We start from the raw sequence: 15,824 nt of genomic DNA on the forward strand, positions 1-15,824 counted from the left end.
CCCTACAGGAAACGCATGCGGCATAAAGGAACGTGTGCGTTTTTCCTTTCCCAGACATATTGCTGATTAGGCCACTTTATGAAAATTCAAAGGGAAAGGAGGAAGAGGAGGAGGATAACCCCTTAATGCACGTAGTGTGGCTCCGAGCCGGGGTCGCACTTACCCTGCTCCTGTGTCTTCCTCCGATGCGCTCCTTCACCTCTGGGCAGGCTGCAAGGTGCTCTCCCGGTCGCGGCCTACCCTGTACTAAAAGACGGGGCCTCAATTTATCCGGCGCCCGCCCTTGCCACGGGGGGCGGCGCCGGATATGACGTCACGCCAGGGGGGAACTTTCACACGCGGCCTAGGCCGAAGCCGCGGGCTAAATTAGTCACCGCCCGCGCGTTGGCGGCCCCGCAACCCCGGCAGGGGAAAGGATACGCGGGAAAGGATACTCAACGCGTGCTCGCCCGTTGATGGTTTGGGGAGATCGGACCCTTTCAATAGGATCCGTCGCTGCTGTCTCATCTTCATAGCAAGAAAGCAAAAAAATAGTCTGGAGAGATCCAGACTGTGTGTGCCTCCATAGGACACTAAGCAAAAAACTGGTTTCCGCCCGCAATCGGGGCGAGGGTGTATGCGGCGGCGGGGCCGCCAACTTTTTTTTCGTATACTTAGTGTCAGCCTCCAGACGGCAGTAGCATACACCCACAGTACCTGTGTCCCCCAATGAGACGAAGGAGAAATATATATATATGTGGGCAGCGCACACATGCACAATCCTCAAGTTGTATAACTTTCAACTGGTCAAAACATTTCTCTCAGTAGGCCAAGAAAGAAATGTGGCAGGAATAAAGTACACCTCATAGTAACTTATATGTGAGGCAGAGGTGACAAGACCCGCCATCTTGTGCCCACCTTACTAGAGGTGCCCACATATAACAAAGTTGATGGAAACAGATGACTTCCACTATGATGATTGGTTACCGGCCGCCCGACCACACCCATTTAACAACTAGTCACACCCATGTCCACGCCCCAACCACACCCATTTAGCACTGCTGATCACACTGACTGGTACTGAGGGCACAGTGGCTGGTACTGTGGGCACACTGACTGGTACTGAGGAAAAGAAAAAACAGATTGAGAGAGAGAAAGAAAGGAGAGAGAAAGAAAGAACAGAGAGAAAGAAAGAAGAAAGAAAGAAACAGAGAGAGAAAGGAAGAAAGAACAGGGAGAAAGAAAAAGGGGACAGAAAAAAAGAAGAGAGAAAAAAATAAAGAGGGGAAAGAAAGAACAGAGAGGGAGAGAGAAAAAGAACAGAGAGAAAGAGGGGAAAGAAAGAACAGAGAGAAAGAAAGGGGAAAGAAAGAACAGAGAGGGAGAGAGAAAGAGGGGAAAGAAGGAACAAAGAGAGAAAGAAAGAAAAAGAAAGAGGTGAAAGAAAGAACAGAGAGAGAAAAAAAAGAAAGAAAGGAGAAAGAAAGAACAGAGAGGGAGAGAGAAAGAGGGGAAAGAAAGAACAGAAAGTGAAAGAAAGAACTAAAGAAAGAACAGAGAGAGAAAGAAAGACAAGGAAAGAGGGGAAAGAAAAATTCTATAAAGATACTATACCAGCCCGGCTCACATTGTAGTGCCCACCTGAGCCTCCTGGTGCAGGACATATCATGATCCATTCACAAAGCCGACATCTCCGAGTCCAAGGTGATCCCGCTGTCGGAGGAGGACATGGTGATGATCTGAAGCATTCCCTGAAGTGCCTCCATGGTTCCGTCACAATCTCCTCCGGTCAGCTTCCACCACGTCACTTCCGATGGAATGTCACGTGCGAGGTTTCAAGTGCTCCTCGGGGCTCCACCGTATACTCCTGTGTCCGCGGGAAAAGTAAGCTCCCGGTCGGGGCAGACTCTCAAAATCTGGGACGGTTGGGAGGTATGAATGCTCCCCATCATGCACCTTGTACATGCATGGCTCCGCACACCTCATACACACACGGTTCTGCTTTGTATGCCTCGTACACGCGGCTTTGCTCCGTACACCTCGCACACACACGGGGCTCCACTCAGTACACACATGGCTCCACTCCGTAACCCTTATACACATGCGGCTCTGCTCCGTACACCTTATACACACGCGCCACGCTCTGTACACCTTGTACATACATGGCTCTGCTCCGTAAACCTTGTACACATGCGGCTTTGCTCCATACAAATCGTACACACGCGGCTCCGCTCCGTAAACACGCGGCTCAGCTTTGTACACTTTGTACACACAGGGCTCCGTTCCGTACACCTCGTACACACGCGGCTTCGCTCCGTATACACACGCAGCTTCGCTCTGTACACCTCGTACACACACGCGGCTTCGCTCCGTACACCTCGTACACACACGCGGCTTCGCTCCGTACACCTCGTACACACACGCGTGGCTCAGCTCCGTACACCTCGCACATTCGCGGCTTTGCTCCATACACCTCGCACATTCGCGGCTTTGCTCCGTACACCTCGCACATTCGAGTCCCGCATACAATACATTGAGGGCTGTGTGCACAGGACCTGTGATGAGGTCACAGTAGGGGAGGAGTCAGGTGTCACATGATTAGGGGCCTACAACTGAAGCCCCTGATCTTGTAACCCCTGACTCCTCCCCTCCTGTGACCTCATCACAGGTCCTGTGTGCACAGAGCAGGGATTTATCAGTGAGGGGCTGGCACTGCCGTGGCCGGTGGGCCTGGGAGGGGGAGGAGGGGGTCGGTACATGGGGGGGTGGCGCTATGGTGGCGGATTATAATGGGGCAATTTTCCTTGGGCTGGGGGGCCCACCCACACCACTGGGCCCTGGGCTACCGTCCAGACTGACCTCATTATAATCCGCCACTGATCCCAACAGTGAAACATGGTGTTGGCAGCACCATGCTATGGGGGTGTCTTTCAGCTGCAGGGACAGGACTGGTTGCAATTGAAGGAAACATGAATACAGCCAAGTACAGAGATATCCTGGATGAAAACCTCTTCCAGAGTGCTTTGGACCTCAGACTTGGCCGAAGGTTCACCTTCCAAAAAGACAATGACACTAAGCAAACAGTTAAAATAAAGGAGTGGCTTCAGAACAACTCTGTGACCATTCTTGACTGGCCCAGCCAGAGCCCTGACCTAAACCCAATTGAGCATCTCTGGAGAGACCTGAAAATGGCTGTCCACCAACATTCACCATCCAACCTGACGGAGCTGAAGAGGATCTGCAAGGAAGAATGGCAGAGGATCCCCAAATCAAGGTGTGAAAAGCTTGTTGCATCATTCCCAAGAAGACTCATGGCTCTACTAGCTCAAAAGGGTACTTCTAAATCAATACTGAGCAGAGCAAAGGGTCTGAATACTTATGACAATGTGATATTTCAGTTTTTCTTTATTTAATAAATTTGTAAAAATTTCTACATTTGTTTTTTTCAGTCAAGATGGGGTGCAGAGTGCACATTAATGAGAACAAAATGAACTGCTTTGAATTTACCAAATGGCTGCAATGAAACAAAGAGTGAAAAATTTAAAGGGGTCTGAATACTTTCCGTACTCACTGTATATTGAGTGAGGCCGTGCACGTCTAGTCAGCACGAGACCGCATGTATGCAAATTGCATACTTGTGGTCACGCGTCTGCCCGCTCCAGGCACCGGAGAATCCTGACAGAGCACATACTGCATGCTCTGGGGATTCACAAATGTGTAGTCACAAAGTGACTGCAGACTTAAGCCCCAAAACTGGACAACCCCTTTTAAGTGAATAAGCACTGCAATACAAGTTCCAGCCTCATGTACAAGGGAGGTGCTCCCTCTCTCTTCTTAATTTTTGCAGTGGGAAAAACTCTAGTGTAATCTGCAGTAGAACTACAAGCCAACAAATCATTTTATCCAGCTAAGGAACTTTTTGTATGTTCGCCGGTGATTGGCAGCTTGTTTACATTGTAAGATTTTTGAGATCTAATGTTCTTAGGAATACTCGTACGTGATAATAGTGCAGTGTGAATGCAACTTAAAGAAGTGAGAAAGACAAAAAACGTGAATGCAGATCACCTCTTGGAAGTGTTTAAGGACGTCATTGATAAGGAACTCCCGGGATTCATATGGATGAACTCTGGTATAAGGATCCAGATCAATAACCGCATCCTCAAATTTGATCAGAGGGAAACCCAGCGTGCTTTTCAAGGCCTGAAATAAAACAAAATATATTAAAAACGTATTTACATCTGATAAAGTGATGGCGTATAGCTAGGACATGACACCACTCTGTGATCACCATAAATCAGAGACCCCAGAACTCCTGAGAATGGAAGGGTCTCGGGTACGGATAAAAGCTGTGTCACTTTCTGTTACCCAGCTGTGCAAGGAATAGAAGGCGGCCCCATTCCCCAACTTAGGAAAACTAAGACAAACATGTCAGGAGAATGGACAGATCCGCTCTAGGATGTGTGCAGAATGTTATTTTTTAAGGACTGACTAATTGTACCCAATGGTGCCTATCATTATTATTTTTTTTTTGGTGTGTGTGTGGGGGGGGGGTGGGGGGTGGGGGTCTGGATGTAGTTTGCAAACTTTTTCACCAGTGGAAAAAAGTTTTTATCTTTCAAAATAAATGGACATAAAATTGTATTTGCCACTTGGTACATAGAGAAGAGAGACAACATGGGAAGTATTAGCTCTACTTGATATTGCCACTTGTAGACAGGGACTTGGAGTGTAATGGAGCATAAAACTATGGAAGTTAATGATGTGTGTGAATACCCTCTTCTGGGTCAGCGGAGTTTTACTTTTGGAGTAGTGATGCGTGACGAGACCTTGTAACGAAACTTTAGCATCTGCACTTGAAGAAAATAATTTGGGGCATTATTTCAATAAGATGACAGTGGAAAAGACCTATGTGACTGAGTCACTGGTAGAGAGGACAATAGAAGATCTGTATCGGGTGGGAGAGGCTACTGCCACGGCATTGCCAGCCATGAAATAAAAGGCTAGCTCCTTCCTTTCCTGCAAGTCAGGACGGACACATTGAACCTTTTTCTGTAAATATCACCTTGGGTAGAAATATGGGACATAATATGCCATCCTTTAGATCTCAGGCTCTGAGGCGGAGGGCCCACTGTGCACGTCATATAGTTTGCATTTTGAGAGCGACTGTCCCATTGCAAGAGAAACAAAAACATTTTTTGGGACTATATAAACTCATGGACTATTCTTACGACTGCAGGAATCTGACTCTCCGAAATCCCCTCGTTGGATAACTGGAGGCAGGCTCCTTTATTGATGACCAACTGTACATTAGCAATAGCTGTGCTCGATATTGCAGTTCATTCCTACTCACATAAAGGGAATGTCCATTCCTGGAGGACCCTGCATATTCAATATAGAGCCAAATGGAAAGTAAAAATGTGCACTCACCTCCTGTAGCAGCACCATTTTCCAGTGATGTTATCACTTCTGTTCCCGCCGGGTTACTCGATATTGTTGTATTAAGGGACCGCTGCAGCCGATCAGCAGCTGCTGATTGGCTGCAGTAGTCACGTGACACAATAATGTCATGTCATCCCTGCTGATATTACTGGAACGACGCTGCTGTGGTAGGGAATATTCACTGTTTTTATTTTCTATGGGGCTCTGAGTTTATTAAGCAGGAGTTATCAGGTAGTGGAACTCTGTGCATCTGAATGGTAACAGCCGGCGCAGCCGCTACAAAAAGTGTGGAGCTGTATCTGGCACACAAAGAAAGAAGAGTGGTGCTGCCTGAACCGGCGATCGCAGGGGGTGTTCAGTTGTAGATGCCTCTTGATCTGATATTGATGACTTATCCTAAGAATATACTGTCAATCATCTATCCTTATAAACTATTTCAGGGCATAGGGATTAGCAACCTTAGGCACTCCAAGAAACTACAAATCCCACCGTTAGCTAACAGAGCATATTGGGAGGTGTCGTTTCATGACTGAGGTTCTGGATTTGGACTGGAATTTGTCCATGATAGCATTGAACATCCATAAAATACCAAAAAAGTATAAAGTGAGTGCCTCTACCCACCAGGACTGTGCTTCTAACCTACCTTGAGATCAGGTGGAAGCTTATTGGATGTAAATACGCTCAGTTTAATCTGTGGCACCGAAATTTTCAAATTTTCAAAATAATATCTTATTGGGGTGGCATTCTCCTCTCCGGTCTTCTCGTGAATATTTTCATCCCATTTTTCAACTTCTAAAACGAAAGATCAGAAAAACATGACATTATAAAGATGTGCCAGTATGACTTATGCTAGGCCTTCACTTCAGAGGAGAAATTGCAGGGAGAATCCTTTACTTATCATTAAAAACCAAAATGTAAAAATGTAGGATATTTATGTCCTTCCTTATTACACACAGGCATGAGCCAAATCATCTCAACCTCCATCCACCATAACATAGGGAACCTAGGAGGACGCGTGAGATAAAGTGTCGCTTCTGAAAGGATCTTATCACTATCACAGATTTTTTTTTTTTTTTTGGAGGAGGGGGGTCACAGTGGTCTTCAAAGGGTACATGAGACTAAACAAGGTCAATAAACAGTCTACAGTCTGTTGATGGATCTGCATGGAAACCACATGGGATTTCCATAAAGTGCTGCAGGAAATATTAATAAATTGCTTTTTAAAGGGCAAATGCCAAAAAAACATTAGTTTGATATGTCATATATACACACACATGAGATGAAAGGCCTCACGCCCATCACCACTGACTGATGTAATAAAAAGTAGGAGCCCTTTTTCTCACTACTTTCTCACATTTTTACTACTTCAGTTTCTGAGATCACAATTTCATCCAGTGGTGGTGGCTGGAGAAATTAAAGCGTAATCCCAAGATAGGAAGACATCCCTTATCCTCAGGACAGAGGATACTGATCGCTGTGAATATGACTGCCGCAACTGCCAACCATTCTGAGAATGGGCTCTGGAATCGGGTATCTCGGGTCTGTAAAGCCTGAACTTAAATGAAGCTGAAGTGTACATCATCCACCTCCGCTCCATTTATTGTGTCTGAAATCAGCGGAGTGCAGCGCTATGCTTTCTCCAGCAGGGAAATAGACAATGAATGGACCAGAGTAGAGATGAGTGACTTTGCCTTTTTTCGGGTCGAGTCGGGTTTCATGAAACCCGACTTTCGCAAAAGTCTGGTCGAACGAAATCGGCAGATTATCGTGAAAAGTCAAAGGCAGACAGAAACACGAAACCCAATGCAAGTCAATGGGGAAGAAAAGTCGGCAGTGAGTGGAGGACAGGAAACACACCTACAGTGCCCATTTTAATGCCAAAAACATCAATTCTTATTACTTAAGCTTGTCAACCTTAATTTACTTTATAATAATAGTTAGGCATTGAAAACTGGGGGTTATTTGGCTAAAGTTGTGGGGGGGTAGGGCTGGCTCCAGATTTTCGTGGGCCCTGGGTCAAAGTGTCACTGGGCTCCTTTAACACATGCCACAATTCATGATCCTCTGATACAGTAGAGAAATAGCGGTATAGTACAATGAAAAATACTCCACTTCTTACATCACATGACTGATATCCATTTTAAATTCTCCAATAGCTCCAAAAACAGACAGTATATTACTCCATACAGTATTATGGCCACCGCATAGTGCGCTATACAGAGTAATGAGGCCCATATATTTCTCCATACAGAATCATTGGTCCCATATAATGTTCCATACAATAAATTATGAGCTCCACATAATGCTACAGTATATGTTGGTCCCCATGGATGAAGCTCCACTGTCTTATGGGCCCAAATAATGCTCCATATACAGTATAATGGGCCCCATTTCTAATGCCCCAGTGTATAATAGGCCCTGTAAATGCTGCTCCAGTGTCTGATGTCCACCTTTGGAATGCTCCAGTGTATGGTGGGCCCCATATATCATTCTCCAGAGTATAGTACTGCCCAAAAATTGCTCCAAACCTTTAAAACAATTAAACAAGTCTCCTCACTAGGGAATCCCTGTACTAGTCTGGACTCCTCGTCGTCCCCATCTTCCATCTCTCTGCACTTGGACTGTTTAGGCAGAGGGCGTACAGACGTGATGTCATCGCGCTCTCTGACCAGAATGTCACTGTCAGGAAACGCGAAAGACGTCACGGCGGTGGAGCAGGGAGAGGTAAGTATTTCAACTTTGCAAGTGCTGTGATCCTGAGCAAGCAGGGGGGGCCCACTCGTTGGTGATATCACTGGCACTGGCACAGGGCCCCTCATAGTACGGCGGTGTGTCTGACGGCGGGTGGGCCCCACCCCCCCACCCCCACCGGCAGAGACACTTTTGCGTACTATGAGGGGCCCTGTGCCAGTGCCGTCACCGATGAGTATGCCCCCCCCCACCTGCTCAAGGAACCTGCACTTTCATCTGCATCTTCCTATTTGTCACCGTGTAAGGTAGTATAGTATGCGGGAAGGGGAACCTGAGTTTCATCAGGGTCAGATTCTGGCTGTGTAGAGTGCGAGGGGAATGTAGTGGTCTGGGTCAATGTACCAGCAGAATCATCTAGCAGTGGCTAGGCATCAGTGCACTTGTGGCGCCCTCAGGAGTACGGTCGCCACAGTGGCATTACCTTCCTCCTAGGGAGTGTGATGTCATGCTTGGGAGCAACGAAGGATCTCTCTAGCAGTTAAACCAACACACAACACAGTTCCCACTCCAGGCCAGCAGGGAGAGCTCTGAACCTGACTGCTGAGGAGCTGCTCTCTGTGGTCGGGAGAAGGGAAGTTAGTGCAGTCTGTGAAGGGAAGGGGAATTGTGTGGATGTGAGAAGGGGAGCTGGAGGATGAGCAGAGTTAAAACTCACTCCTAGCTGGAGCGCATGGTCCAGATTCCGGTCTCCGAGTTTGTTGGGACACTGACGGTCCTGCAGCAGAAACCGGAGGAAGTAGCAGCTGTAAATGCTCTGTTCCCAACTAAGGCTCGGAGGCCCCAGCAGCAACTTGTGTGAGACAGAAGGAAAAGGCTACAGCTGCCTGCCATACGAGAAAGTTTCAAAAGAGAGTCAACAGGGGGACCTTCAGTGAACTCAGTACTGTGAGTACCTCTGATAAGCGCTAGAACGGAGGAGACACTACCTATCTGCAGAGAGAGAATTCCTAATTTGCTTCCAGGCTGCCCAACTCCTTCTCCATCTGTACTCTGGGTCCTGTACGGCACTTACCAAGTACAGGTAAATGAACTGCACGACTGTGTCTGTCATCTTTCTCCTGCGCCTGGGGCACGGCTCTGCTACATCCTGCACTGCACACCATCTACCAACTCTTTCATCTGCCCTGCGACTACGGCCCTACCTGTGCAGGGCTTCTACATCTTAGCTGCACCACATCTGTCCCAGAGAAGCGACACTGCAGCGCTGGTCAATTTGATCAGAAACCACAGGTGGCGTCACGTATCATTCACCTATAAACGTTATTCACCCCTTTGCATGGACACCCAGGCCCACGGACCGGGTCACCACCACCGTGACACATCCCTCTGAGACACCGGCCTGGTACCGATTAACCCCACTGCCCTGGCTGGCCACCCACACTCCATGTCAGATTCATCTTGGACTGGGGAATTCACAATTTGACTTGATAACACAGGCATGGTATTTGAGAAAGAGCTACATGGACTAATGTGAAGTGTGGCCTGCTGCATCATTCACTTTTGATGGGGGTGAAGGACACAAGGAAAGGGGTTCTTCCTGACCAGGAGCCAGCACTTGACAACTCAGTGCTTGCATTTTTTGAGACTTCAGAAGAGGAGGGCATATTAGCCGGAGTCTGTTTCGGCAACGTAAGCCAAAACCAGTTCCTGATGCTCCGGCTTTAAAAGTGGTTAACCTACTCCCAGAAAAGGTAGCCTTCCAGGCGTTCCGGAGCCAGACCATGACGCAGCCTCAACACCTCCTGCCTTAGCTGCTATTGTGCTTTTGCCACTACCAGCAGATGCACCACCACCATCAGTACCAGCTGGCCCTCCCACGCCCGCGGCCTCTTCCACCATACTTCCAAATTTTGGAGAAAACGTACCCAAAATAACATCAGATATATGGTACTGTATCAGAATTGTACAGCTCTATACAGTCAAAGGATAATTCTCAATCTAATATATAAAGCTCAAAGTGTGTATGTATGTATGTATGTATGTATGTATGTGTGTATGTATGTGTATGTCCGGGGTAGGCATCCGCACCGTCGCAGCTACAGCCACAAAATTTGGCACAGTCACACGTCTGGACCCCGAGAGCGTCCTAAGCTATGTTGTGAGGCGAAATTTTAACCCCGCGCGTTCCAATTCACCATACAATTTTGCCCCTATCTACATACTGGGGAAAAAGTGTGTGTGCGTCAAGCCCTGCCCCTCATTGTGATGTCACAATGCCCATATTTGCATAATGGGGAAACTGTGCGTATCAAGTCTCGCCCTTCATTATGATGTCACAATGGTTGCCATGGTGACGCTGATGTCACATAGGTTGCAAGCCCCGCCGCTCATTATGATGTCATAATGGTTGACTATGGGATGGAGGATATGGGATGGCGGATATGTATATGGGCACAGGATTATGGGATGGAAGATGTGTGATGGGTATATGGGCACTCGACTATGGGGTGGCGAATATGTATGATGGGTATATGGGCATGGGACTATGGGATGGAGAATATGTATGATGGGTATATGGGCATGGGGCTATGAGATGAAGGATGTGTGATGGGTATATGGGCACTCGACTATGGGATGGAGGATATGTATGATGGGTATATGGGCACGGGACTATGGGATGGAGGATAATGATAATTTGCTATAACTAACCACAGTTAGTTACTATGCCCGGGCAGCGCCGGGCTCATCAGCTAGTCTCCCTATATATTTCATGAGTCACACAGACGCTCACAGGCTCAGTATGGATTAGACAAGAATATAAGTAGAAAAAGGGTACAGTATCATCAGATAACAGGTATATATAGTATAGTTTAAACATTCTAAATCTCCGTATATTCAGGAGGCAGACACAGACGCTCTCAGGCTCAGTATGAATTACAACACAATATAAAAAGCCGTAAAACGGTAATGGATCTGAAGCGTACAGCTGTACACAGTGTAGGGGTCATTGTCAATCTCAGTATTTATTTCCACAGTCAGAAACAGACTCTCACTTGGTCAGTTTGGATTAGACCAGAATATAAAAAGCAGTAAATGGGTAATGTATCAATAGCGTAGAGATGTATACAGTGTTGGGGTAATTTTTAAATCTACATATAAATTGCAGGAATAACCCACAGACTCTCACACGCTCAGGATGGATCACACCACAATATAAAAATAAGATCTGCAAGAAATAATCACACATGTGGGCCAATGTTCCAGGTGTCAATGATACACTTAGAGTGGTGGGTGGAGGAGGACTTCCTGGCAGAAAGGGTACAGTATCACCAGATACCAGGTATATATAGCATAGTTTAAACATTAAAAATGTACGTCTAAATATCAGGAGTAGTGTTGAGCCACCCCGCTAGTGTTCGAGATCGGTTCAGTTCGTCGAACAGGAGGCAAGTTCGTCGGATGTTCGTCGAACGTTCGACGAACACCGTCGAGCCCCATTGAAAACAATGGCAGGCAAACACATACAAACACATAGAAAGCAACTACAAAACACCTTAAAAGGTGTCCCAAAGCAGACAAAATGCTCAGAAGACAAAAATAACATATGGAAAAAGGCAACTACATACAGAAAAGAGGTGGAGGAGAAAAAGGAGGAGGAGACACAGATATAGGCATGTCATGCCCTTATAAAGTCAAGAAAGGCTGGACTAAAAATCTAAAATAAAAAAAAAAAATCTAAAATGCTAAAATCGAAGACGATCATATACTGTTGGACTTCCCACCATAAATTATGCCAACTGCCGATCGGGCGGCGTTATTTCCACGACCCTCCGAACGGCGTCCATGAAGGCAAAGTGTTTGGTTTCTGGGGGCAGTATGGTTGCAAAGCTGAACCTTAAAGGAATGTCCAGAAGGGCACCACCAGGAGTAGAGCCTGCGGCTTAACTGGACTCCACACGGGCAACCTCAGCCAAGCCAGTCACGGAAATGATGGACAGATTACAAGCTTTGTCGATTCTGTGGGTGGTGGTGCATGGCCGTTTTCAGTTGTGCTAGTGATTTGTCAGCTTAATTCCGTTAACGAACGAGACTCCGGCATGCCCCCGCGGTCCGCGTCCAGCTTACTAGAGGGACGCGCGAGGCTCTGGCTCGCGAGATGGAGCAATAACAGGTCTGTCATGCCCTTACATGTCCGGGGCTGCATGCACGCTACACTGAAAGGACCAGCGTGTGTCGCTTACAGGTGCAGATAACACGCTGAACCCCGTTAGTGATGGGGATCTGGGATTCCAATTCTACACCGCGAACGAGGATTTCCCAGTAAGTGCAGGTCAACTGGAATTCCGAAATTAGGCCTAACCGGCATTCCAGAAAGTATGTGAAAAAATTAAGTGTCCAAACCACAGGTGTTGTAGCTTGTTTAACAGCTGGGCTCCTCTGCTGAGTAGTACGCAGTTCTTACATAAACAGGCGGCATAGCTAGGTTCACGGGTGGGCTCCTCTGCTGTTAGCAGACAGTGCTACAAGGCCCAAAAGGATTTTCTGGACAAGATGCGGTAAAAAATTATTAGAAACACACACGGTGTAGCTACTTGACAGGTGCACTACACCACTGGCTACCAGACACCGCTACTATGCCATGAAACTGTCTATTAACATTGAAAACCATTAATAATATGAAAATGAAGTTACGCTTTTGGTGAACGAACCGTTATCGAACGGAACCTCGAACAGCCGAATTTTAAGCAAAGTGTTCAAGTTCGACGAACGGCTCGAACACCGCCCAAAACAGCTCGAATTTGAACTTGGCGAACAGGTCGACTCGAACACCGCTTATCTCTAATCAGGAGGCAGACTCAGACGGTCTCAGGCCCAGTATAGATTCGACAAGATTGTAGAAAGTTGAGAAAGGGTACAGTATCACTGGATACCAGGTATATATAGCATAGTTTAAACATTAAAAATCTCCATGTACATTTCCGTAGTCAGACAAAGACACTCACAGCCTCAGTATGGATTACACAAGAATCTAAAAAGTAGAAAAAGGGTAATGTATTTGAAACGTACACCAGCATACACTGTTGGGGTATTTTTCAATCTTCATATATATTTCAGTCTCAGTAAGACAGTCCAGACTCTCCGCAAGAGGAAACGAGATGGATACAAGTGCAGACAGAAAGTCGAGTGATTGCAGAAATTTTGGAATTAGTAATCACGGGAAAAATTCCAGGGAGAATTCTCAGAGGCGATGCTGACCCTCAATTACTTTGTCTGTGGAGACAGTTCTTGTGAAGAAAGGTTTGCTGTATCGCAGTACTGTGGATCCCATCACCGTTACTCATCTCCATCAAATTGTGATCACAGGGAGAGATGTAGACATGGTCCTCACTGCCTATCATGATCTGTCAGGTAACTTTGGAGTGCAAAAGACAGAAGCCACAGGCCGTAGACGATTCTATTGGATTGGCATGAGAGGACACATTTAAAAATGTGGGCAGAAATGTCACACAAATGTGAGTAGGAAAACCGTGAAAGCTGATGATAAACTACCACTGCATCTCATTGTAAGTCGACGTCCATAACAAATGGAAGCCATTGATCATCTGAAGATAGAGCCCAGCAGGACAGGGCATAGCTACGTCTTAACCATCATCTATCAGTTTACCAAATTTGTATTGGCAGTCCCAGTGAAGGATTTAACAGCCCAGATTACACAGCGGTGGAGCAGTGAGAGGTAAGTATTGCAAGTGCTGGGGCCCTGAGCAAGCAGGGGGGCCACTCGTGGGCGGTGGTACTGGCACAGGGCCCCTCATAGTACGCCGGTGTGTCTGACGGTGGGTGTGCACCCCCACCGTCAGAGACATTTGATTGTACTATGAAGGACCCTGTGACAGTGCCGTCGCCCAAGAGTAGGCCCACCCACCTGTCCAGGGCAACGGCACTCGCACGGGTGCGTGCGCCAGGTGGTGACCCGGCCCTGGGGGGGGGAGGCAGCCCAGTTAGGGAGGTTGAAAAAATGGCATATGTTGATGTTGGACATTCAGCAGTTGAAAATGGAGGAATTGGAAAAGTCCGAGGAAGAGGAGGACAAAAGCGAGCCATTTTTCTGGCAACCTACGTGTCAGCAGGGGAAGGTGGGACAAAATCCTTTGAAACCCATGCATGGTTCATTTTAATGAAGGTTAGATCATCAACATTTTGGGTCGACAGATGGGCCCTTTTTTCTGTCAGGATTGATCCAGCAGCACTGAAGACTCTTTCGGATAGCACACTAGCAGCAGGCCAAGCGAGCTCCTGTAAAGCATATTGTGCCAATTCAGGCCAGGTGTCCAGTTTACAGGCCCAATAGTCAAAGGGGAATGACCTGTGAGGGAGAACATCGATATGGGAGGAGAAGTAGTTTGTAACCATAGTTGACAACTGCTGTCTCCTGTCACTTTCAATCGATGCAGTATTACCAGTCGTGTGAGCGGTACTTGAAAAATCAGTCCACAACATGGTCATGAAACCCATGTCCAACGCCACTTCGGCTGTGTGCACCATGAACACCTCTTCCATGTTGCCCCCTACGGCTCGTGGGAGAACCATCACCGCCGCTGTGTGCTGGGAATGCCTCAAACGGTTTACCAGAGTTGCTTGTTTGTCAGCTAATATTAGCTCTAGGTTCTCCTGTGGCATGATGTTTTGGAATTTGCCTTTATAGCGTGGATCCAGGATGCTGGCCAACCAGTAGTCGTCATCGTTCATTTTGGCAATGCGGGGGTCCCTTTTTAGGATCTGCAGGGCATAATCACACATGTGGGCCAATGTTCCAGGTGTCAATGATGCACTGCGAGTGCTGGGTGGAGGAGCATTTTCTGGCAAATCAACATCCCTCCAGTCACACACAAACCCTGTTCCTAACCTTGCCATGCCAACATTTTCTTTTGCCCCCTGAGAAGCATCCTCCTCCCCTAAATAATCATCCCCATCATCCTCCTCCTCCACCTCGTCCAGGAGAGTTCCCTGAGCAGACAATGGCTGACTGTCATCAAGCCTTCCCTCCTCCTCGGCTGCAGACGCCTGCTCACTAATGTGCGTCAAAGTTTGCATGAGCAGACGCATAAGTGGAATGCTCATGCTTATGATGGCGTCGTCTGCACTTACCAGCCGTGTGCATTCCTCAAAACACTGAAGCACTTTACAGAGGTCTTTCAGCTTCGACCACTGCACACCAGACAACTCCATGTATGCCCTCAAACTGCCTGCCCGTGTATCCTCCCACAAATGCATTACAGCCTGCCTCTGTTCGCACAGCCTCTTATCCATGTGCAGGATGGAGTTCCACCTTGTTGCAACGTCGATAATTAGGTGGTGCTTGGGAAGGTGGAGCAATCGCTGCAGCTTCTGCATACGAGTGGAGTGTACGGGCGACCGGCAGATGAGCGAGCACAGTCTTCGCACCTTATAGAGCAGGGCTGTTAACTCCGAATAATCATTGAGGAAGCACTGCACCACCAGGTTCAAGGTGTGAGCCAGGCAAGGTATGTGTCTGAGTTTTGAAAGGGCTATGGCTGACACAAAATTCCGACCGTTATCACTAACTACCTTGCCTGCCTCAAGATGTAGACTGCCCAGCCATGACTCAGTTTGTCGCTGCAAGTAGTCAGCCAGTACCTCCGCGGTGTGTCTGTGGTCGCCTAAACACAACATTTTCAACACAGCCTGCTGACGCT

General features: G+C 47.3%; 1 protein-coding gene across 3 annotated transcripts in view; it reads right to left on the reverse strand.

Moving 5' to 3' along the window:
• VPS13D (vacuolar protein sorting 13 homolog D) overlaps positions 1-15,824 on the reverse strand; it is a 438,357-nt gene that overhangs the window by 134,543 nt on the left and 287,990 nt on the right. For all 3 annotated transcript variants that reach the window (XM_073585587.1, XM_073585586.1, XM_073585585.1), the window contains 2 exons: positions 6,062-6,210; positions 4,045-4,179 (listed from right to left, as the gene is read on the reverse strand). In XM_073585587.1, the coding sequence (XP_073441688.1) occupies positions 4,045-4,179; positions 6,062-6,210 (284 nt within the window). The remainder of the gene's footprint in view (positions 1-4,044; positions 4,180-6,061; positions 6,211-15,824) is intronic.

Source organism: Dendrobates tinctorius, unplaced genomic scaffold, assembly GCF_039654945.1.
Source record: "Dendrobates tinctorius isolate UK_male_01 unplaced genomic scaffold, ASM3965494v1 ptg000086l, whole genome shotgun sequence".
Lineage (NCBI taxonomy): Eukaryota > Metazoa > Chordata > Amphibia > Anura > Dendrobatidae > Dendrobates > Dendrobates tinctorius.